The 22,638-nt window shown below is 48.4% G+C and overlaps 1 protein-coding gene across 2 annotated transcripts in view; it reads left to right on the forward strand.

Annotated features, from left to right (window-relative positions):
- Positions 1-22,638, forward strand: part of LOC129823574 (far upstream element-binding protein 1-like) — a 58,025-nt gene that overhangs the window by 28,577 nt on the left and 6,810 nt on the right. For both annotated transcript variants that reach the window (XM_055882412.1, XM_055882414.1), the window contains exons 8-11: positions 16,904-17,041; positions 18,440-18,542; positions 20,403-20,654; positions 22,338-22,498. In XM_055882412.1, coding sequence (XP_055738387.1) covers positions 16,904-17,041; positions 18,440-18,542; positions 20,403-20,654; positions 22,338-22,498 — 654 coding nt within the window. The remainder of the gene's footprint in view (positions 1-16,903; positions 17,042-18,439; positions 18,543-20,402; positions 20,655-22,337; positions 22,499-22,638) is intronic.

Here is a 22,638-nt window from a genome sequence, read left to right on the forward strand (position 1 = left end):
TAGAGAGGACTGGTGTTACCTACAGCTGGTATGTTAGTGGTGCAGAGAGGACTGGTGTTTCCTACAGCTGGTATGTTAGTGGTGCAGAGAGGACTGGTGTTATCTACAGCTGGTATGTTAGTGGTGCAGAGAGGACTGGTGTTATCTACAGCTGGTATGTTAGTGGTGCAGAGAGGACTGGTGTTATCTACAGCTGCTATGTTAGTGGTGCAGAGAGGACTGGTGTTATCTACAGCTGGTATGTTAGTGGTGCAGAGAGGACTGGTGTTACAGCTGGTATGTTAGTGGTGCAGAGAGGACTGGTGTTATCTACAGCTGGAATGTTAGTGGTGCAGAGAGGACTGGTGTTATCTACAGCTGGTATGTTAGTGGTGCAGAGAGGACTGGTGTTATCTACAGCTGGTATGTTAGTGGTGCAGAGAGGACTGGTGTTTCCTACAGCTGGAATGTTAGTTGTGCAGAGAGGACTGGTGTTATCTACAGCTGGTATGTTAGTGGTGCAGAGAGGACTGGTGTTACCTACAGCTGGTATGTTAGTGGTGTAGAGAGGACTGGTGTTACCTACAGCTGGTATGTTAGTGGTGCAGAGAGGACTGGTGTTTCCTACAGCTGGTATGTTAGTGGTGCAGAGAGGACTGGTGTTATCTACAGCTGGTATGTTAGTGGTGCAGAGAGGACTGGTGTTACAGCTGGTATGTTAGTGGTGCAGAGAGGACTGGTGTTATCTACAGTTGGTATGTTAGTGGTGTAGAGAGGACTGGTGTTATCTACAGCTGGTATGTTAGTGGTGCAGAGAGGACTGGTGTTATCTACAGTTGGTATGTTAGTGGTGCAGAGAGGACTGGTGTTATCTACAGCTGGAATGTTAGTGGTGCAGAGAGGACTGGTGTTTCCTACAGCTGGTATGTTAGTGGTGCAGAGAGGACTGGTGTTATCTACAGCTGGAATGTTAGTGGTGCAGAGAGGACTGGTGTTACCTACAGCTGGTATGTTAGTGGTGCAGAGAGGACTGGTGTTATCTACAGCTGGTATGTTAGTGGTGCAGAGAGGACTGGTGTTTCCTACAGCTGGTATGTTAGTGGTGCAGAGAGGACTGGTGTTATCTACAGCTGCTATGTTAGTGGTGCAGAGAGGACTGGTGTTATCTACAGCTGGTATGTTAGTGGTGCAGAGAGGACTGGTGTTACAGCTGGTATGTTAGTGGTGCAGAGAGGACTGGTGTTATCTACAGCTGGAATGTTAGTGGTGCAGAGAGGACTGGTGTTATCTACAGCTGGTATGTTAGTGGTGCAGAGAGGACTGGTGTTATCTACAGCTGGTATGTTAGTGGTGCAGAGAGGACTGGTGTTATCTACAGCTGCTATGTTAGTGGTGCAGAGAGGACTGGTGTTACAGCTGGTATGTTAGTGGTGCAGAGAGGACTGGTGTTATCTACAGCTGGTATGTTAGTGGTGCAGAGAGGACTGGTGTTATCTACAGCTGGTATGTTAGTGGTGCAGAGAGGACTGGTGTTTCCTACAGCTGGTATGTTAGTGGTGCAGAGAGGACTGGTGTTATCTACAGCTGGTATGTTAGTGGTGCAGAGAGGACTGGTGTTATCTACAGCTGGTATGTTAGTGGTGCAGAGAGGACTGGTGTTATCTACAGCTGCTATGTTAGTGGTGCAGAGAGGACTGGTGTTATCTACAGCTGGTATGTTAGTGGTGCAGAGAGGACTGGTGTTATCTACAGCTGGTATGTTAGTGGTGCAGAGAGGACTGGTGTTACAGCTGGTATGTTAGTGGTGCAGAGAGGACTGGTGTTATCTACAGCTGGTATGTTAGTGGTGCAGAGAGGACTGGTGTTACCTACAGCTGGTATGTTAGTGGTGCAGAGAGGACTGGTGTTATCTACAGCTGGTATGTTAGTGGTGCAGAGAGGACTGGTGTTTCCTACAGCTGGAATGTTAGTTGTGCAGAGAGGACTGGTGTTACCTACAGCTGGTATGTTAGTGGTGTAGAGAGGACTGGTGTTACCTACAGCTGGTATGTTAGTGGTGCAGAGAGGACTGGTGTTTCCTACAGCTGGTATGTTAGTGGTGCAGAGAGGACTGGTGTTATCTACAGCTGGTATGTTAGTGGTGCAGAGAGGACTGGTGTTACAGCTGGTATGTTAGTGGTGCAGAGAGGACTGGTGTTATCTACAGTTGGTATGTTAGTGGTGTAGAGAGGACTGGTGTTATCTACAGCTGGTATGTTAGTGGTGCAGAGAGGACTGGTGTTATCTACAGCTGGTATGTTAGTGGTGCAGAGAGGACTGGTGTTATCTACAGCTGGTATGTTAGTGGTGCAGAGAGGACTGGTGTTACCTACAGCTGGTATGTTAGTGGTGCAGAGAGGACTGGTGTTACAGCTGGTATGTTAGTGGTGCAGAGAGGACTGGTGTTATCTACAGCTGGTATGTTAGTGGTGTAGAGAGGACTGGTGTTACCTACAGCTGGTATGTTAGTGGTGCAGAGAGGACTGGTGTTATCTACAGCTGGTATGTTAGTGGTGCAGAGAGGACTGGTGTTTCCTACAGCTGGTATGTTAGTGGTGCAGAGAGGACTGGTGTTATCTACAGCTGGTATGTTAGTGGTGCAGAGAGGACTGGTGTTACAGCTGGTATGTTAGTGGTGCAGAGAGGACTGGTGTTATCTACAGCTGGTATGTTAGTGGTGCAGAGAGGACTGGTGTTATCTACAGCTGGTATGTTAGTGGTGCAGAGAGGACTGGTGTTATCTACAGCTGGTATGTTAGTGGTGCAGAGAGGACTGGTGTTACCTACAGCTGGTATGTTAGTGGTGCAGAGAGGACTGGTGTTACAGTTGGTATGTTAGTGGTGCAGAGAGGACTGGTGTTATCTACAGCTGGTATGTTAGTGGTGCAGAGAGGACTGGTGTTACCTACAGCTGGTATGTTAGTGGTGCAGAGAGGACTGGTGTTTCCTACAGCTGGTATGTTAGTGGTGCAGAGAGGACTGGTGTTATCTACAGCTGGTATGTTAGTGGTGCAGAGAGGACTGGTGTTTCCTACAGATGGTATGTTAGTGGTGCAGAGAGGACTGGTGTTACAGCTGGTATGTTAGTGGTGCAGAGAGGACTGGTGTTACAGCTGGTATGTTAGTGGTGCAGAGAGGACTGGTGTTACCTACAGCTGGTATGTTAGTGGTGCAGAGAAGACTGGTGTTATCTACAGCTGGTATGTTAGTGGTGCAGAGAGGACTGGTGTTTCCTACAGCTGGAATGTTAGTTGTGCAGAGAGGACTGGTGTTATCTACAGCTGGTATGTTAGTGGTGCAGAGAGGACTGGTGTTTCCTACAGCTGGTATGTTAGTGGTGCAGAGAGGACTGGTGTTATCTACAGCTGGTATGTTAGTGGTGCAGAGAGGACTGGTGTTACAGCTGGTATGTTAGTGGTGCAGAGAGGACTGGTGTTATCTACAGTTGGTATGTTAGTGGTGTAGAGAGGACTGGTGTTATCTACAGCTGGTATGTTAGTGGTGTAGAGAGGACTGGTGTTATCTACAGCTGGTATGTTAGTGGTGCAGAGAGGACTGGTGTTATCTACAGCTGGTATGTTAGTGGTGCAGAGAGGACTGGTGTTACCTACAGCTGGTATGTTAGTGGTGCAGAGAGGACTGGTGTTACAGTTGGTATGTTAGTGGTGCAGAGAGGACTGGTGTTATCTACAGCTGGTATGTTAGTGGTGCAGAGAGGACTGGTGTTATCTACAGCTGGTATGTTAGTGGTGCAGAGAGGACTGGTGTTATCTACAGCTGGTATGTTAGTGGTGCAGAGAGGACTGGTGTTACCTACAGCTGGTATGTTAGTGGTGTAGAGAGGACTGGTGTTATCTACAGCTGGTATGTTAGTGGTGCAGAGAGGACTGGTGTTATCTACAGCTGGTATGTTAGTGGTGCAGAGAGGACTGGTGTTATCTACAGCTGGAATGTTAGTGGTGCAGAGAGGACTGGTGTTACAGCTGGTATGTTAGTGGTGCAGAGAGGACTGGTGTTATCTACAGCTGGTATGTTAGTGGTGCAGAGAGGACTGGTGTTATCTACAGCTGGAATGTTAGTGGTGCAGAGAGGACTGGTGTTTCCTACAGCTGGTATGTTAGTGGTGCAGAGAGGACTGGTGTTATCTACAGCTGGAATGTTAGTGGTGCAGAGAGGACTGGTGTTACAGTTGGTATGTTAGTGGTGCAGAGAGGACTGGTGTTATCTACAGCTGGTATGTTAGTGGTGCAGAGAGGACTGGTGTTATCTACAGCTGGTATGTTAGTGGTGCAGAGAGGACTGGTGTTACCTACAGCTGGTATGTTAGTGGTGTAGAGAGGACTGGTGTTATCTACAGCTGGTATGTTAGTGGTGCAGAGAGGACTGGTGTTATCTACAGCTGGTATGTTAGTGGTGCAGAGAGGACTGGTGTTTCCTACAGCTGGAATGTTAGTTGTGCAGAGAGGACTGGTGTTATCTACAGCTGGTATGTTAGTGGTGCAGAGAGGACTGGTGTTACCTACAGCTGGTATGTTAGTGGTGTAGAGAGGACTGGTGTTACCTACAGCTGGTATGTTAGTGGTGCAGAGAGGACTGGTGTTTCCTACAGCTGGTATGTTAGTGGTGCAGAGAGGACTGGTGTTATCTACAGCTGGTATGTTAGTGGTGTAGAGAGGACTGGTGTTACCTACAGCTGGTATGTTAGTGGTGCAGAGAGGACTGGTGTTTCCTACAGCTGGTATGTTAGTGGTGCAGAGAGGACTGGTGTTATCTACAGCTGGTATGTTAGTGGTGCAGAGAGGACTGGTGTTATCTACAGCTGGTATGTTAGTGGTGCAGAGAGGACTGGTGTTATCTACAGCTGCTATGTTAGTGGTGCAGAGAGGACTGGTGTTATCTACAGCTGGTATGTTAGTGGTGCAGAGAGGACTGGTGTTACAGCTGGTATGTTAGTGGTGCAGAGAGGACTGGTGTTATCTACAGCTGGAATGTTAGTGGTGCAGAGAGGACTGGTGTTATCTACAGCTGGTATGTTAGTGGTGCAGAGAGGACTGGTGTTATCTACAGCTGGTATGTTAGTGGTGCAGAGAGGACTGGTGTTTCCTACAGCTGGAATGTTAGTTGTGCAGAGAGGACTGGTGTTATCTACAGCTGGTATGTTAGTGGTGCAGAGAGGACTGGTGTTACCTACAGCTGGTATGTTAGTGGTGTAGAGAGGACTGGTGTTACCTACAGCTGGTATGTTAGTGGTGCAGAGAGGACTGGTGTTTCCTACAGCTGGTATGTTAGTGGTGCAGAGAGGACTGGTGTTATCTACAGCTGGTATGTTAGTGGTGCAGAGAGGACTGGTGTTACAGCTGGTATGTTAGTGGTGCAGAGAGGACTGGTGTTATCTACAGTTGGTATGTTAGTGGTGTAGAGAGGACTGGTGTTATCTACAGCTGGTATGTTAGTGGTGCAGAGAGGACTGGTGTTATCTACAGTTGGTATGTTAGTGGTGCAGAGAGGACTGGTGTTATCTACAGCTGGAATGTTAGTGGTGCAGAGAGGACTGGTGTTTCCTACAGCTGGTATGTTAGTGGTGCAGAGAGGACTGGTGTTATCTACAGCTGGAATGTTAGTGGTGCAGAGAGGACTGGTGTTACCTACAGCTGGTATGTTAGTGGTGCAGAGAGGACTGGTGTTATCTACAGCTGGTATGTTAGTGGTGCAGAGAGGACTGGTGTTTCCTACAGCTGGTATGTTAGTGGTGCAGAGAGGACTGGTGTTATCTACAGCTGCTATGTTAGTGGTGCAGAGAGGACTGGTGTTATCTACAGCTGGTATGTTAGTGGTGCAGAGAGGACTGGTGTTACAGCTGGTATGTTAGTGGTGCAGAGAGGACTGGTGTTATCTACAGCTGGAATGTTAGTGGTGCAGAGAGGACTGGTGTTATCTACAGCTGGTATGTTAGTGGTGCAGAGAGGACTGGTGTTATCTACAGCTGGTATGTTAGTGGTGCAGAGAGGACTGGTGTTTCCTACAGCTGGAATGTTAGTAGTGCAGAGAGGACTGGTGTTATCTACAGCTGGTATGTTAGTGGTGCAGAGAGGACTGGTGTTACCTACAGCTGGTATGTTAGTGGTGTAGAGAGGACTGGTGTTATCTACAGCTGGTATGTTAGTGGTGCAGAGAGGACTGGTGTTATCTACAGCTGGTATGTTAGTGGTGCAGAGAGGACTGGTGTTATCTACAGCTGGTATGTTAGTGGTGCAGAGAGGACTGGTGTTATCTACAGCTGGTATGTTAGTGGTGCAGAGAGGACTGGTGTTATCTACAGCTGGTATGTTAGTGGTGCAGAGAGGACTGGTGTTATCTACAGCTGCTATGTTAGTGGTGCAGAGAGGACTGGTGTTATCTACAGCTGGTATGTTAGTGGTGCAGAGAGGACTGGTGTTATCTACAGCTGGTATGTTAGTGGTGCAGAGAGGACTGGTGTTACAGCTGGTATGTTAGTGGTGCAGAGAGGACTGGTGTTATCTACAGCTGGTATGTTAGTGGTGCAGAGAGGACTGGTGTTACCTACAGCTGGTATGTTAGTGGTGCAGAGAGGACTGGTGTTATCTACAGCTGGTATGTTAGTGGTGCAGAGAGGACTGGTGTTACAGCTGGTATGTTAGTGGTGCAGAGAGGACTGGTGTTACAGCTGGTATGTTAGTGGTGCAGAGAGGACTGGTGTTTCCTACAGCTGGAATGTTAGTTGTGCAGAGAGGACTGGTGTTACCTACAGCTGGTATGTTAGTGGTGTAGAGAGGACTGGTGTTACCTACAGCTGGTATGTTAGTGGTGCAGAGAGGACTGGTGTTTCCTACAGCTGGTATGTTAGTGGTGCAGAGAGGACTGGTGTTATCTACAGCTGGTATGTTAGTGGTGCAGAGAGGACTGGTGTTACAGCTGGTATGTTAGTGGTGCAGAGAGGACTGGTGTTATCTACAGTTGGTATGTTAGTGGTGTAGAGAGGACTGGTGTTATCTACAGCTGGTATGTTAGTGGTGTAGAGAGGACTGGTGTTATCTACAGCTGGTATGTTAGTGGTGCAGAGAGGACTGGTGTTATCTACAGCTGGTATGTTAGTGGTGCAGAGAGGACTGGTGTTATCTACAGCTGGTATGTTAGTGGTGCAGAGAGGACTGGTGTTATCTACAGCTGGTATGTTAGTGGTGCAGAGAGGACTGGTGTTATCTACAGCTGGTATGTTAGTGGTGCAGAGAGGACTGGTGTTACAGCTGGTATGTTAGTGGTGCAGAGAGGACTGGTGTTATCTACAGCTGGTATGTTAGTGGTGTAGAGAGGACTGGTGTTACCTACAGCTGGTATGTTAGTGGTGCAGAGAGGACTGGTGTTATCTACAGCTGGTATGTTAGTGGTGCAGAGAGGACTGGTGTTTCCTACAGCTGGTATGTTAGTGGTGCAGAGAGGACTGGTGTTATCTACAGCTGGTATGTTAGTGGTGCAGAGAGGACTGGTGTTACAGCTGGTATGTTAGTGGTGCAGAGAGGACTGGTGTTATCTACAGCTGGTATGTTAGTGGTGCAGAGAGGACTGGTGTTATCTACAGCTGGTATGTTAGTGGTGCAGAGAGGACTGGTGTTATCTACAGCTGGTATGTTAGTGGTGCAGAGAGGACTGGTGTTACCTACAGCTGGTATGTTAGTGGTGCAGAGAGGACTGGTGTTACAGTTGGTATGTTAGTGGTGCAGAGAGGACTGGTGTTATCTACAGCTGGTATGTTAGTGGTGCAGAGAGGACTGGTGTTACCTACAGCTGGTATGTTAGTGGTGCAGAGAGGACTGGTGTTTCCTACAGCTGGTATGTTAGTGGTGCAGAGAGGACTGGTGTTATCTACAGCTGGTATGTTAGTGGTGCAGAGAGGACTGGTGTTTCCTACAGATGGTATGTTAGTGGTGCAGAGAGGACTGGTGTTACAGCTGGTATGTTAGTGGTGTAGAGAGGACTGGTGTTACAGCTGGTATGTTAGTGGTGTAGAGAGGACTGGTGTTACCTACAGCTGGTATGTTAGTGGTGCAGAGAGGACTGGTGTTACAGCTGGTATGTTAGTGGTGTAGAGAGGACTGGTGTTACCTACAGCTGGTATGTTAGTGGTGCAGAGAGGACTGGTGTTATCTACAGCTGGTATGTTAGTGGTGCAGAGAGGACTGGTGTTACAGCTGGTATGTTAGTGGTGCAGAGAGGACTGGTGTTACAGTTGGTATGTTAGTGGTGCAGAGAGGACTGGTGTTATCTACAGCTGGAATGTTAGTGGTGCAGAGAGGACTGGTGTTATCTACAGCTGGTATGTTAGTGGTGCAGAGAGGACTGGTGTTATCTACAGCTGGTATGTTAGTGGTGCAGAGAGGACTGGTGTTATCTACAGCTGGTATGTTAGTGGTGCAGAGAGGACTGGTGTTATCTACAGCTGGTATGTTAGTGGTGCAGAGAGGACTGGTGTTATCTACAGCTGGTATGTTAGTGGTGCAGAGAGGACTGGTGTTACAGCTGGTATGTTAGTGGTGCAGAGAGGACTGGTGTTACAGCTGGTATGTTAGTGGTGCAGAGAGGACTGGTGTTACAGCTGGTATGTTAGTGGTGCAGAGAGGACTGGTGTTACCTACAGCTGGTATGTTAGTGGTGCAGAGAAGACTGGTGTTATCTACAGCTGGTATGTTAGTGGTGCAGAGAGGACTGGTGTTTCCTACAGCTGGAATGTTAGTTGTGCAGAGAGGACTGGTGTTATCTACAGCTGGTATGTTAGTGGTGCAGAGAGGACTGGTGTTACCTACAGCTGGTATGTTAGTGGTGTAGAGAGGACTGGTGTTACCTACAGCTGGTATGTTAGTGGTGCAGAGAGGACTGGTGTTTCCTACAGCTGGTATGTTAGTGGTGCAGAGAGGACTGGTGTTATCTACAGCTGGTATGTTAGTGGTGCAGAGAGGACTGGTGTTATCTACAGCTGGTATGTTAGTGGTGCAGAGAGGACTGGTGTTACAGCTGGTATGTTAGTGGTGCAGAGAGGACTGGTGTTATCTACAGTTGGTATGTTAGTGGTGTAGAGAGGACTGGTGTTATCTACAGCTGGTATGTTAGTGGTGCAGAGAGGACTGGTGTTATCTACAGCTGGTATGTTAGTGGTGCAGAGAGGACTGGTGTTACAGCTGGTATGTTAGTGGTGCAGAGAGGACTGGTGTTATCTACAGCTGGTATGTTAGTGGTGCAGAGAGGACTGGTGTTACAGCTGGTATGTTAGTGGTGCAGAGAGGACTGGTGTTATCTACAGTTGGTATGTTAGTGGTGTAGAGAGGACTGGTGTTATCTACAGCTGGTATGTTAGTGGTGTAGAGAGGACTGATGTTATCTACAGCTGGTATGTTAGTGGTGCAGAGAGGACTGGTGTTATCTACAGCTGGTATGTTAGTGGTGCAGAGAGGACTGGTGTTACCTACAGCTGGTATGTTAGTGGTGCAGAGAGGACTGGTGTTACAGTTGGTATGTTAGTGGTGCAGAGAGGACTGGTGTTATCTACAGCTGGTATGTTAGTGGTGCAGAGAGGACTGGTGTTATCTACAGCTGGTATGTTAGTGGTGCAGAGAGGACTGGTGTTATCTACAGCTGGTATGTTAGTGGTGCAGAGAGGACTGGTGTTACCTACAGCTGGTATGTTAGTGGTGTAGAGAGGACTGGTGTTATCTACAGCTGGTATGTTAGTGGTGCAGAGAGGACTGGTGTTATCTACAGCTGGTATGTTAGTGGTGCAGAGAGGACTGGTGTTATCTACAGCTGGAATGTTAGTGGTGCAGAGAGGACTGGTGTTACAGCTGGTATGTTAGTGGTGCAGAGAGGACTGGTGTTATCTACAGCTGGTATGTTAGTGGTGCAGAGAGGACTGGTGTTATCTACAGCTGGAATGTTAGTGGTGCAGAGAGGACTGGTGTTTCCTACAGCTGGTATGTTAGTGGTGCAGAGAGGACTGGTGTTATCTACAGCTGGAATGTTAGTGGTGCAGAGAGGACTGGTGTTACAGTTGGTATGTTAGTGGTGCAGAGAGGACTGGTGTTATCTACAGCTGGTATGTTAGTGGTGCAGAGAGGACTGGTGTTATCTACAGCTGGTATGTTAGTGGTGCAGAGAGGACTGGTGTTACCTACAGCTGGTATGTTAGTGGTGTAGAGAGGACTGGTGTTATCTACAGCTGGTATGTTAGTGGTGCAGAGAGGACTGGTGTTATCTACAGCTGGTATGTTAGTGGTGCAGAGAGGACTGGTGTTATCTACAGCTGGAATGTTAGTGGTGCAGAGAGGACTGGTGTTACAGCTGGTATGTTAGTGGTGCAGAGAGGACTGGTGTTATCTACAGCTGGTATGTTAGTGGTGCAGAGAGGACTGGTGTTATCTACAGCTGGAATGTTAGTGGTGCAGAGAGGACTGGTGTTTCCTACAGCTGGTATGTTAGTGGTGCAGAGAGGACTGGTGTTATCTACAGCTGGAATGTTAGTGGTGCAGAGAGGACTGGTGTTACCTACAGCTGGTATGTAAGTGGTGCAGAGAGGACTGGTGTTATCTACAGCTGGTATGTTAGTGGTGCAGAGAGGACTGGTGTTTCCTACAGCTGGTATGTTAGTGGTGCAGAGAGGACTGGTGTTATCTACAGCTGCTATGTTAGTGGTGCAGAGAGGACTGGTGTTATCTACAGCTGGTATGTTAGTGGTGCAGAGAGGACTGGTGTTACAGCTGGTATGTTAGTGGTGTAGAGAGGACTGGTGTTATCTACAGCTGGTATGTTAGTGGTGCAGAGAGGACTGGTGTTATCTACAGCTGGTATGTTAGTGGTGCAGAGAGGACTGGTGTTATCTACAGCTGGAATGTTAGTGGTGCAGAGAGGACTGGTGTTATCTACAGCTGGTATGTTAGTGGTGCAGAGAGGACTGGTGTTATCTACAGCTGGTATGTTAGTGGTGCAGAGAGGACTGGTGTTTCCTACAGCTGGAATGTTAGTTGTGCAGAGAGGACTGGTGTTATCTACAGCTGGTATGTTAGTGGTGCAGAGAGGACTGGTGTTATCTACAGCTGGTATGTTAGTGGTGCAGAGAGGACTGGTGTTACAGCTGGTATGTTAGTGGTGCAGAGAGGACTGGTGTTATCTACAGCTGGTATGTTTGTGGTGCAGAGAGGACTGGTGTTACCTACAGCTGGTATGTTAGTGGTGCAGAGAGGACTGGTGTTATCTACAGCTGGTATGTTAGTGGTGCAGAGAGGACTGGTGTTTCCTACAGCTGGAATGTTAGTTGTGCAGAGAGGACTGGTGTTACCTACAGCTGGTATGTTAGTGGTGTAGAGAGGACTGGTGTTACCTACAGCTGGTATGTTAGTGGTGCAGAGAGGACTGGTGTTTCCTACAGCTGGTATGTTAGTGGTGCAGAGAGGACTGGTGTTACAGCTGGTATGTTAGTGGTGTAGAGAGGACTGGTGTTATCTACAGCTGGTATGTTAGTGGTGCAGAGAGGACTGGTGTTATCTACAGCTGGTATGTTAGTGGTGCAGAGAGGACTGGTGTTATCTACAGCTGGTATGTTAGTGGTGTAGAGAGGACTGGTGTTACCTACAGCTGGTATGTTAGTGGTGCAGAGAGGACTGGTGTTTCCTACAGCTGGTATGTTAGTGGTGCAGAGAGGACTGGTGTTACAGCTGGTATGTTAGTGGTGTAGAGAGGACTGGTGTTATCTACAGCTGGTATGTTAGTGGTGCAGAGAGGACTGGTGTTATCTACAGCTGGTATGTTAGTGGTGCAGAGAGGACTGGTGTTATCTACAGCTGGTATGTTAGTGGTGCAGAGAGGACTGGTGTTATCTACAGCTGGTATGTTAGTGGTGCAGAGAGGACTGGTGTTATCTACAGCTGGTATGTTAGTGGTGCAGAGAGGACTGGTGTTACAGCTGGTATGTTAGTGGTGCAGAGAGGACTGGTGTTATCTACAGCTGGTATGTTAGTGGTGTAGAGAGGACTGGTGTTACCTACAGCTGGTATGTTAGTGGTGCAGAGAGGACTGGTGTTATCTACAGCTGGTATGTTAGTGGTGCAGAGAGGACTGGTGTTTCCTACAGCTGGTATGTTAGTGGTGCAGAGAGGACTGGTGTTATCTACAGCTGGTATGTTAGTGGTGCAGAGAGGACTGGTGTTACAGCTGGTATGTTAGTGGTGCAGAGAGGACTGGTGTTATCTACAGCTGGAATGTTAGTGGTGCAGAGAGGACTGGCGTTATCTACAGCTGGTATGTTAGTGGTGCAGAGAGGACTGGTGTTACCTACAGCTGGTATGTTAGTGGTGCAGAGAGGACTGGTGTTACAGTTGGTATGTTAGTGGTGCAGAGAGGACTGGTGTTATCTACAGCTGGTATGTTAGTGGTGCAGAGAGGACTGGTGTTACCTACAGCTGGTATGTTAGTGGTGCAGAGAGGACTGGTGTTTCCTACAGCTGGTATGTTAGTGGTGCAGAGAGGACTGGTGTTATCTACAGCTGGTATGTTAGTGGTGCAGAGAGGACTGGTGTTTCCTACAGATGGTATGTTAGTGGTGCAGAGAGGACTGGTGTTATCTACAGCTGGAATGTTAGTGGTGCAGAGAGGACTGGTGTTATCTACAGCTGGTATGTTAGTGGTGCAGAGAGGACTGGTGTTATCTACAGCTGGTATGTTAGTGGTGCAGAGAGGACTGGTGTTATCTACAGCTGGTATGTTAGTGGTGCAGAGAGGACTGGTGTTATCTACAGCTGGTATGTTAGTGGTGCAGAGAGGACTGGTGTTATCTACAGCTGGTATGTTAGTGGTGCAGAGAGGACTGGTGTTACAGCTGGTATGTTAGTGGTGCAGAGAGGACTGGTGTTACAGCTGGTATGTTAGTGGTGCAGAGAGGACTGGTGTTACAGCTGGTATGTTAGTGGTGCAGAGAGGACTGGTGTTACCTACAGCTGGTATGTTAGTGGTGCAGAGAGGACTGGTGTTATCTACAGCTGGTATGTTAGTGGTGCAGAGAGGACTGGTGTTTCCTACAGCTGGAATGTTAGTTGTGCAGAGAGGACTGGTGTTATCTACAGCTGGTATGTTAGTGGTGCAGAGAGGACTGGTGTTACCTACAGCTGGTATGTTAGTGGTGTAGAGAGGACTGGTGTTACCTACAGCTGGTATGTTAGTGGTGCAGAGAGGACTGGTGTTTCCTACAGCTGGTATGTTAGTGGTGCAGAGAGGACTGGTGTTATCTACAGCTGGTATGTTAGTGGTGCAGAGAGGACTGGTGTTACAGCTGGTATGTTAGTGGTGCAGAGAGGACTGGTGTTATCTACAGTTGGTATGTTAGTGGTGTAGAGAGGACTGGTGTTATCTACAGCTGGTATGTTAGTGGTGTAGAGAGGACTGGTGTTATCTACAGCTGGTATGTTAGTGGTGCAGAGAGGACTGGTGTTATCTACAGCTGGTATGTTAGTGGTGCAGAGAGGACTGGTGTTACCTACAGCTGGTATGTTAGTGGTGCAGAGAGGACTGGTGTTACAGTTGGTATGTTAGTGGTGCAGAGAGGACTGGTGTTATCTACAGCTGGTATGTTAGTGGTGCAGAGAGGACTGGTGTTATCTACAGCTGGTATGTTAGTGGTGCAGAGAGGACTGGTGTTACCTACAGCTGGTATGTTAGTGGTGCAGAGAGGACTGGTGTTACAGTTGGTATGTTAGTGGTGCAGAGAGGACTGGTGTTATCTACAGCTGGTATGTTAGTGGTGCAGAGAGGACTGGTGTTACCTACAGCTGGTATGTTAGTGGTGCAGAGAGGACTGGTGTTTCCTACAGCTGGTATGTTAGTGGTGCAGAGAGGACTGGTGTTATCTACAGCTGGTATGTTAGTGGTGCAGAGAGGACTGGTGTTTCCTACAGATGGTATGTTAGTGGTGCAGAGAGGACTGGTGTTATCTACAGCTGGAATGTTAGTGGTGCAGAGAGGACTGGTGTTATCTACAGCTGGTATGTTAGTGGTGCAGAGAGGACTGGTGTTATCTACAGCTGGTATGTTAGTGGTGCAGAGAGGACTGGTGTTATCTACAGCTGGTATGTTAGTGGTGCAGAGAGGACTGGTGTTATCTACAGCTGGTATGTTAGTGGTGCAGAGAGGACTGGTGTTATCTACAGCTGGTATGTTAGTGGTGCAGAGAGGACTGGTGTTACAGCTGGTATGTTAGTGGTGCAGAGAGGACTGGTGTTACAGCTGGTATGTTAGTGGTGCAGAGAGGACTGGTGTTACAGCTGGTATGTTAGTGGTGCAGAGAGGACTGGTGTTACCTACAGCTGGTATGTTAGTGGTGCAGAGAGGACTGGTGTTATCTACAGCTGGTATGTTAGTGGTGCAGAGAGGACTGGTGTTATCTACAGCTGGTATGTTAGTGGTGCAGAGAGGACTGGTGTTATCTACAGCTGGTATGTTAGTGGTGCAGAGAGGACTGGTGTTTCCTACAGCTGGTATGTTAGTGGTGCAGAGAGGACTGGTGTTTCCTACAGCTGGAATGTTAGTTGTGCAGAGAGGACTGGTGTTATCTACAGCTGGTATGTTAGTGGTGCAGAGAGGACTGGTGTTTCCTACAGCTGGTATGTTAGTGGTGCAGAGAGGACTGGTGTTATCTACAGCTGGTATGTTAGTGGTGCAGAGAGGACTGGTGTTATCTACAGCTGGTATGTTAGTGGTGCAGAGAGGACTGGTGTTATCTACAGCTGGTATGTTAGTGGTGCAGAGAGGACTGGTGTTATCTACAGCTGGTATGTTAGTGGTGCAGAGAGGACTGGTGTTATCTACAGCTGGTATGTTAGTGGTGCAGAGAGGACTGGTGTTACAGTTGGTATGTTAGTGGTGCAGAGAGGACTGGTGTTTCCTACAGCTGGTATGTTAGTGGTGCAGAGAGGACTGGTGTTACCTACAGCTGGTATGTTAGTGGTGCAGAGAGGACTGGTGTTATCTACAGCTGGTATGTTAGTGGTGCAGAGAGGACTGGTGTTATCTACAGCTGGTATGTTAGTGGTGCAGAGAGGACTGGTGTTACAGCTGGTATGTTAGTGGTGCAGAGAGGACTGGTGTTACCTACAGCTGGTATGTTAGTGGTGCAGAGAGGACTGGTGTTTCCTACAGCTGGTATGTTAGTGGTGCAGAGAGGACTGGTGTTATCTACAGCTGGTATGTTAGTGGTGCAGAGAGGACTGGTGTTACAGCTGGTATGTTAGTGGTGCAGAGAGGACTGGTGTTACAGCTGGTATGTTAGTGGTGCAGAGAGGACTGGTGTTATCTACAGCTGGTATGTTAGTGGTGCAGAGAGGACTGGTGTTATCTACAGCTGGTATGTTAGTGGTGCAGAGAGGACTGGTGTTTCCTACAGATGGTATGTTAGTGGTGCAGAGAGGACTGGTGTTATCTACAGCTGGTATGTTAGTGGTGCAGAGAGGACTGGTGTTTCCTACAGATGGTATGTTAATGGTGCAGAGAGGACTGGTGTTACAGCTGGTATGTTAGTGGTGCAGAGAGGACTGGTGTTACAGCTGGTATGTTAGTGGTGCAGAGAGGACTGGTGTTACAGCTGGTATGTTAGTGGTGCAGAGAGGACTGGTGTTACCTACAGCTGGTATGTTAGTGGTGCAGAGAGGACTGGTGTTACAGCTGGTATGTTAGTGGTGCAGAGAGGACTGGTGTTATCTACAGCTGGTATGTTAGTGGTGCAGAGAGGACTGGTGTTACAGCTGGTATGCTAGTGGTGCAGAGAGGACTGGTGTTATCTACAGCTGGTATGTTAGTGGTGCAGAGAGGACTGGTGTTACAGCTGGTATGTTAGTGGTGCAGAGAGGACTGGTGTTACCTACAGCTGGTATGTTAGTGGTGCAGAGAGGACTGGTGTTTCCTACAGCTGGTATGTTAGTGGTGCAGAGAGGACTGGTGTTACCTACAGCTGGTATGTTAGTGGTGCAGAGAGGACTGGTGTTATCTACAGCTGGTATGTTAGTGGTGCAGAGAGGACTGGTGTTACCTACAGCTGGTATGTTAGTGGTGCAGAGAGGACTGGTGTTATCTACAGCTGGTATGTTAGTGGTGCAGAGAGGACTGGTGTTACCTACAGCTGGTATGTTAGTGGTGCAGAGAGGACTGGTGTTATCTACAGCTGGTATGTTAGTGGTGCAGAGAGGACTGGTGTTACAGCTGGTATGTTAGTGGTGCAGAGAGGACTGGTGTTATCTACAGCTGGTATGTTAGTGGTGTAGAGAGGACTGGTGTTTCCTACAGCTGGTATGTTAGTGGTGCAGAGAGGACTGGTGTTACAGCTGGTATGTTAGTGGTGCAGAGAGGACTGGTGTTACAGCTGGTATGTTAGTGGTGCAGAGAGGACTGGTGTTACAGCTGGTATGTTAGTGGTGCAGAGAGGACTGGTGTTACAGCTGGTATGTTAGTGGTGCAGAGAGGACTGGTGTTACAGCTGGTATGTTAGTGGTGCAGAGAGGACTGGTGTTACAGCTGGTATGTTAGTGGTGCAGAGAGGACTGGTGTTATCTACAGCTGGTATGTTAGTGGTGCAGAGAGGACTGGTGTTACAGCTGGTATGTTAGTGGTGCAGAGAGGACTGGTGTTACAGCTGGTATGTTAGTGGTGCAGAGAGGACCAGTTTGTTAGGAGCCTGGCGTGTGGCTGTATGGCTGCTTTTACACAGGCAGCTCAATTCGAATCTTTTGCCACTCATTAGGAAAACGTGTGTTGGTCTGCCAATGATACCTGACTGGTGCCGTCACCTGAACAAGGTACCTGTAAACTGTCATGTTGACTGGTCTCGTCTCTGGTCCTTCAGCAAGCCAAAGACATGGTGATGGAGCTGATCAGAGAACAGGGCTTCAGGGAGCAGAGAGGAGAGTACGGCTCCAGGATGGGAGGTGGAGGAGGAGGAGGTGGCGGCGGAGGAGGAGGAGGAGGAGGAGAGGGCTTGGATGTAAGTCTACACTCACACTACACTGTCTTCACCGCCACCTAATGGATTCAGTAGACTCTGACTCAACCAGCAGCACTGCAGATATTAGGCATGCAGCGTCTCGCCGGTTTTCAGTATGAACGTCAGTTTGGAAAGATTGGACCTCTGCCGTGGGCCCCGGTTTCCCCGACAGCGATGAAAATTAGACTTACGAGTGTTTTTTTTTAAGCGATGCCTCTTTCCTACAACGGCCGAAGATGTATCCTGTTTTTTTCCCAGAACACCCCACTGAGAGAAGGTTCACTAAGTGTGTCGTTGAGGCGTACTGTTGATACTGACCGGATGGAAAGAAAGGGAGCGCTGCTCTCAGATCAGTTTTCTACATTCATATCTGACCTTTAACCTGAGAATTATTTCACACAACTGACTATGGATCAGTTTTCTACATTCATATCTGACCTTTAACCTGAGAATTATTTCACACAACTGACTATGGATCAGTTTTCTACATTCATATCTGACCTTTAACCTGAGAATTATTTCACACAACTGACTATGGATCAGTTTTCTACATTCATATCTGACCTTTAACCTGAGAATTATTTCACACAACTGACAATGGATCAGCTCCTAGAGATAGATTACCAGCTATGGCTGCAAATATCTAGGCGGCGTATTCTAATGCTTACCCAATTAAAATGCTCTAAGGCCTTGATTTGGCACATCATTGTGTTCATGTTAGGATACACATCATGAGATATACTGAGACTAATTACAGACGGTAGCCTACAAGTAACAAAGTAGAACTCAATTGAATGAACATGAGATTTATCTCGATATGATTGAAAAGGGGAATATATAGCTTACTGTTTGTCTTATTGCAGTCTCGTATATTTTATTTGAAGCACGTTTTTTTTTTTTAAATGTCGCTTGTTTGTATCAATTGCTAAGGCATCGGCTACTTTGTTCTGCCGTTATCGCGGGTCACCGACAGAATCCCACGGTTCAGCCGGGTTTATCGGCCATCTTTTATGTATAAAGTGACACACGAGCTGCAAAAAGCATCTAACGAATCACTTAGCTGTTCTGGACTGGTCTGATGCCGGAGTTAGATTGTGTTTTTAAGGGCGACGTTAACCACGGTTTTGGTCAACTGCTTGGGAGATTTTAATGATGCTCCTACAAAGTTTGAAACGATTAACTTAGCCTTGAGATGCTTTTGGGGAAACTGGGCCTTGCCTGGTCTACCACCTTCAGGTTCCTGTCCCCAGGTTTGAGTTGACTACTAACCTGGCCTGTGTCCTCCCTCAGGTTCCTGTCCCCAGGTTTGAGTTGACTACTAACCTGGCCTGTGTCCTCCCTCAGGTTCCTGTCCCCAGGTTTGAGTTGACTACTAACCTGGCCTGTGTCCTCCCTCAGGTTCCTGTCCCCAGGTTTGCGGTAGGAATTGTGATCGGGAGAAACGGAGAGATGATCAAGAAGATCCAGAGCGACACAGGAGTCAGGATCCAGTTCAAACCAGGTGAGGCGTCACTGACAGTAACATGAAAGTTGGTTCAGTCGCAGGTCTCATCCCTGTTCCTGGATCGGTACCGTCCAGTATGTTCAGTCCAACCCTGTTCCTGGATCGGTACCGTCCTGTATGTTCAGTCTAACCCTGTTCCTGGATCGCTACCGTTCAGTCCAACCCTGTTCCTGGATCGGTACCGTCCAGTATGTTGAGTCCAACCCTGTTCCTGGATCGCTACCGTCCAGTATGTTGAGTCCAACCCTGTTCCTGGATCGCTACCGTTCAGTCCAACCCTGTTCCTGGATCGGTACCGTCCAGTATGTTGAGTCCAACCCTGTTCCTGGATCGCTACCGTCCAGTATGTTGAGTCCAACCCTGTTCCTGGATCGCTACCGTTCAGTAGGTCCAGTCCAACCCTGTTCCTGGATCGCTACCGTCCAGTAGGTCCAGTCCAACCCTGTTCCTGGATCGGTACCGTTCAGTCCAACCCAGTTCCTGGATCGGTACCGTCCAATATGTTGTGTCCAACCCTGTTCCTGGATCGGTACCGTTCAGTCCAACCCTGTTCCTGGATCGCTACCGTTCAGTAGGTCCAGTCCAACCCTGTTCCTGGATCGGTACCGTCCAGTATGTTGTGTCCAACCCTGTTCCTGGATCGCTACCGTCCAGTCCAACCCTGTTCCTGGATCGCTACCGTCCTGTATGTTCAGTCAACCCTGTTCCTGGATCGCTACCGTTCAGTCAACCCTGTTCCTGGATCGCTACCGTTCAGTCCAACCCTGTTCCTGGATCGGTACCGTCCAGTAGGTTCAGTCCATCCCTGTTCCTGGATCGGTACCGTCCTGTAGGTTTTTAGCTCTAATCCCAGTTGTAACTGATCTGATTGTTTATCAACCTGCTAGTTATTAGAATCAGGTGTGCTAGATTAGGGTAGGAATTAAAGATAGACTTCTCCTTAATGCAAACGCTGTGTCAGATTAAAAAAAAAAATTAACTTTACGGAAAAAGCATAATCTGAGTACGGCGCTCAGAGCCCAAACCAGTCAGAGAAATATCTGCCATGTTGGAGTCAACAGAAGTTAGAAATAGCATGAGAAATATTCACTTACCTTTGATCTTCATCAATGCACTCCTAGGAATCCCAGTTCAACAATAAATGACTGATTTTGTTCCATAAAGTCCATTTATGTGCAAATAGCCACTAGTTGTAAGCGTGTTCAGCCCAGTAATCCATCTTCATGAGCACTACGTCCAGACAAAAACTCAAAGTTCCGTTACAGGTCATGGAAACATATCAAACGAAGTATAGAATCAATCTTTAGGATGTTTTTAACATAAATCATCACTAATGTTCCAACCCGGAGAATTCCATTGTCTTTAGCAAAGCACTGGAACGAGAGCTAACTCTGTCGGGAGCGCTCGTCACGAGCCTGAGACACTCTGCCAGACCCATGACTCATTCAGCTCCCATTCCCCCCTCCTTTATAGCAGAAGCCTGAAACAAGTTTCTAAAGACAGGTGACATCTAGTGGAAGCCTTAGGAAGTGCAACTTAACCCCATAGACACAATGTATTCATTAGGCCAAGCTTTGAAAAACTACAAACCTCAGATTTCCCACTTCCTGGTTGGATTTTTCTTAGGTTTTCGCCTGCCATAGGAGTTCTGTTATACTCACAGACATCATTCAAACAGTTTTAGAAACTTCAGAGTGTTTTCTATCCAATACTACTAATAATATGCATATATTAGCATCTGGGACAGAGTAGCAGGCAGTTTACTCTGGGCACGCATTTCATGCAAAAGTGAAAATGCGGTTCCCAATCCCAAACAGGTTTTAAGGTCCTTTTCTCTCACTTCCTCCCCTTCTCCAGATGACGGCACTACCCCGGAGAGGATAGCCCAGATCATAGGTCCTCCAGAACAGTCCCAGCATGCAGCAGAGATCATCACTGACCTTCTGAGGAGTGTCCAGCAGGGGGGGCCGGGCGGTCCTAACGGAGGGGGCAGGGGGAGAGGCAGGGGGGGTAACGGGGGGGGTAACTGGAACATGGGTCCTCCTGGTGGACTGCAGGAGTTCACCTTCACCGTCCCGACCATGAAGACTGGACTCATCATCGGCAAAGGTAGATGAACTTAGATTGAGCTCGAGACACCTATGGGCTTTATAGGACCCCGCTGTACCTTCCTGTTGTACCTTCCCGCTATACCTTCCTGCTATACCTTCCTGTTGTACCTTCCTGCTGTACCTTCCCGCTATACCTTCCTGTTGTACCTTCCTGCTGTACCTTCCTGCTGTACCTTCCCGCTATACCTTCCTGTTGTACCTTCCTGTTGTACCTTCCTGTTGTACCTTCCTGTTGTACCTTCCTGTTGTACCTTCCTGCTGTACCTTCCTGCTGTACCTTCCTGCTGTACCTTCCTGCTGTACCTTCCTGCTGTACCTTCCTGCTGTACCTTCCTGCTGTACCGTCCTGCTGTACCGTCCTGCTGTACCGTCCTGCTGTACCTTCCTGTTGTACCGTCCTGTTGTACCGTCCTGCTGTACCTTCCTGTTGTACCGTCCTGTTGTACCTTCCTGCTGTACCTTCCTGCTGTACCTTCCTGCTGTACCGTCCTGCTGTACCTTCCTGCTGTACCTTCCTGCTGTACCTTCCTGCTGTACCTTCCTGCTGTACCTTCCTGCTGTACCTTCCTGCTGTACCTTCCTGCTGTACCTTCCTGCTGTACCTTCCTGCTGTACCTTCCCGCTGTACCTTCCCGCTGTACCTTCCCGCTGTACCTTCCCGCTGTACCTTCCCGCTGTACCTTCCCGCTGTACCGTCCCGCTGTACCGTCCCGCTGTACCGTCCCGCTGTACCGTCCCGCTGTACCGTCCCGCTGTACCGTCCCGCTGTACCGTCCCGCTGTACCGTCCCGCTGTACCGTCCCGCTGTACCTTCCCGCTGTACCTTCCCGCTGTACCTTCCCGCTGTACCTTCCCGCTGTACCTTCCCGCTGTACCTTCCCGCTGTACCTTCCCGCTGTACCTTCCCGCTGTACCGTCCCGCTGTACCTTCCCGCTGTACCTTCCCGCTGTACCGTCCCGCTGTACCTTCCTGCTGTACCTTCCCGCTGTACCTTCCCGTTTTTGAAGGTTGGAAGACTTAACAAAACATATCTGATACATTCATGCAGAAGGTAGAACACACACACGCACGCACGCACGCACACACACACACACACACACAGCTAAAACATTATACTGCACAGGCCTCGAACCAGGGTTGTAGTCACTAAACGTAGTCCTTAACTGGAGTACTACAACACTGCCAAAAGCTGATGCAGCCTAGTCCATATGAAGCTTGTGAGGACCGGCGATACACGTTTCACACTAGATTTGACCAACTTAAGAGGAAAGATGGTTTGCTAGTTTTTCTTCCTCATGCCTGCTTCAGTGACAATATTGTGACTAGTATAGTTGTTAATTGTGGGCAGCTGTGCCCCCACTCCTCCCAGCTCTCTCTTTAGTAGAGGGTCCTGCTACCACAGCTGCCCCAGAGCAAAGCAGAGGGTTTCTGTCCCGCCACCCAAAGAACCCGTGGTGGGTTCGTTCCCCTTCTCACACCCATCCCATGTCTTGTTCTCCTTCTGGAATGGGAGTTTTTTTCCTGATTTTAATTGAATCCTCCGTTCTTATAAATAATAACTGAAGCTACGTCCCCCTAGAAAGCAGGTTTTTTTACGTTTTCATGTTGTCCTGATCATTTCTCTGTAGGAGGACAGTGGTTATAGTTGAGTAGAGTCCTAACCTCTTCCGTTCTCTGTAGGAGGAGAGACCATCAAGGGCATCAGCCAGCAGTCTGGGGCGCGTATCGAGCTCCAGAGAAACCCTCCGCCCAACTCCGACCCCAACATTAAAATGTTCACCGTCCGAGGATCACACCAACAGATAGATTACGCACGGCAGCTGGTCGAGGAGAAGATCGGGGTGAGTGGTTTTTCAGTGTCCGTGTGTCTAGTAGATATCCTACATATCAATGTGAAGCTCAGTCACTGGACGCTGGTGGAGAGGTTTAGTTTAACTAGTAGTAGTGGCTGGTCGGTGAGCAGTGAGCACTAAGCCTAGTT

This window comes from Salvelinus fontinalis, chromosome 26, assembly GCF_029448725.1.
Source record: "Salvelinus fontinalis isolate EN_2023a chromosome 26, ASM2944872v1, whole genome shotgun sequence".
NCBI classification, from domain to species: Eukaryota; Metazoa; Chordata; class Actinopteri; order Salmoniformes; family Salmonidae; genus Salvelinus; species Salvelinus fontinalis.